Source organism: Nanorana parkeri, unplaced genomic scaffold (assembly GCF_000935625.1).
Source record: "Nanorana parkeri isolate BGI_ZX_2015 unplaced genomic scaffold, ASM93562v1 scaffold4968, whole genome shotgun sequence".
NCBI lineage: Eukaryota > Metazoa > Chordata > Amphibia > Anura > Dicroglossidae > Nanorana > Nanorana parkeri.
The window spans coordinates 6,487-8,091 of record NW_017311228.1 but is presented as its reverse complement, the minus strand read 5'-3'; the positions used below and the strand labels follow the sequence as shown (position 1 = coordinate 8,091).

General features: G+C 54.0%; 1 protein-coding gene across 1 annotated transcript in view; it reads left to right on the top strand.

Moving 5' to 3' along the window:
* Positions 1-497: 497 nt before the first annotated feature.
* Positions 498-1,605, top strand: part of LOC108804065 (zona pellucida sperm-binding protein 3-like) — a 6,184-nt gene continuing 5,076 nt past the window's right edge. Inside the window, exon 1 of the mRNA XM_018575831.1 lies at positions 498-968. Within this exon, the coding sequence (XP_018431333.1) occupies positions 498-968 (471 nt within the window). The remainder of the gene's footprint in view (positions 969-1,605) is intronic.

Genomic DNA, 1,605 nt, shown 5'->3' with positions numbered 1-1,605 from the left:
CCATTATGAGGGGCCCCCACCATCCCTGTGCTGACTTCCCGCACCAACACTCCTTGCTGACCCACCTTGATGAGACACTTTGATTTTTTGGCCAATGCAGGTGGGACAAACACCACCAAGATGTGAAATGGGCCCCCAAATGAATGGTGGGGCTGCAGGGGTTGTATGCAGAAGTAGTTGTCTTCATTGCCCATGATGGGAGTGTTGGTCAGTCATGGGAGGGTTTGCTCATACATGCTGGTTGTGTAACATACTCCATGTGGATCTGCTGTGTTGTGTTCATTTGATTCTTCCAGTTATTTGGATCGGGCTCCGGACATTCTCCTGGAAGGAGGTGACGGCCATCCAACGGTTAAATCTCTCTGCTGAATCCTACGCTGAATGAGCCAGCCATGTGGGTGTGGGGATGATTTGCCCCAGCTGGGGGTATTAGGGGGAGGGGTATAAAGGGCAGTTCTCTGTTCCTCCCTCATTGTGCTGGTCCTCTTGCAGTCAGGATGGGTCTCTGGGTGAGGAGTAGTTGGCTGCTGCTGGCTCTGGTTTTTTGGCCGGGGTTTGGCCTTGCTGGAGATGGGGCCCTGGTAAGACAAGGCCGCCAGTCAGAATGGTGGAGGAGCCACCAGGGGCCCGTACCTAGCCGGGGTTCTGCTCGACGGGGCTTCACAGAGCTTTACTGGGGAGGTAATGAGCCTGTGGTTGGGTTTGGGGCTCTCAGAGGTGAATCTCAGCTCGGTGGACGTGATGGAATGCTCCGGCAGCTGCTGCAGAGCAGGAGCTCCCCCATCAGCGTCCAGTGTGGAGAGGACATCATGGTGGTCAGCGTCAAGAGGGATCTCTATGGGAATGGCAAGCTGGTGAGACCTTCTGATCTGAGCCAGGGACCCCAACGCTGCAAGCCAGACCCCCAAAGTACTGACAGAGTGGTCATCTTCCAGAATGGCCTCCAGGACTGTGGCAACACGGTGCAGGTAACGGCTACCTAAGGAGGGGGAGGGTTCTAGTAGCTGCGGTGACACCGGGGCAACATAGAGACCCTTCATTCCATTTAATGTTGGAGCACAAAGTATAAAATGGTGGTAGTGGGTGGGGCCTACTTGGCTCCTCCTACAGCCCTGCCCAGGTTCTGTGTAGTCCAGTGATGCCACTACTAACTTTACAAGGTAATATCTGGGGGGTGTGAAGGCATTTGGTGGACGGATCTCCTTTGTGGCCCTTGAGGAATATTTAAATGGAAGTTGCTGTGTGCCCGGAGATCAGTGACCATACAGCTGTGTGATGAGCTGGTGCCGACTCGGCAATGTGTACGGCAAAGGTGAGGGCCTACACCCCCCCCACCTCACTCACCCCCCTCCTCTTTGCCTGTAAAAGGGACCTGGACACCTGCACATGGTCCCTCTGAGGTCTTGGTCATACATGATCCAGCTTCTATGAGAGTCCTGTGTGCAGCAAGCTTTGAGCGCTCTTGAAGCTTCTAAAGTGTCCTTCAGGTTGGGAGTGTTTGAGTAAATCTGAAGTGCTGATTGTCGCCCTTAACAAGCTGCTGGCAAGTAGGTGCTCTGTCTTCACTTGCTGCATGCTTGCTTTTGGGTCAGTGATCATCTATAG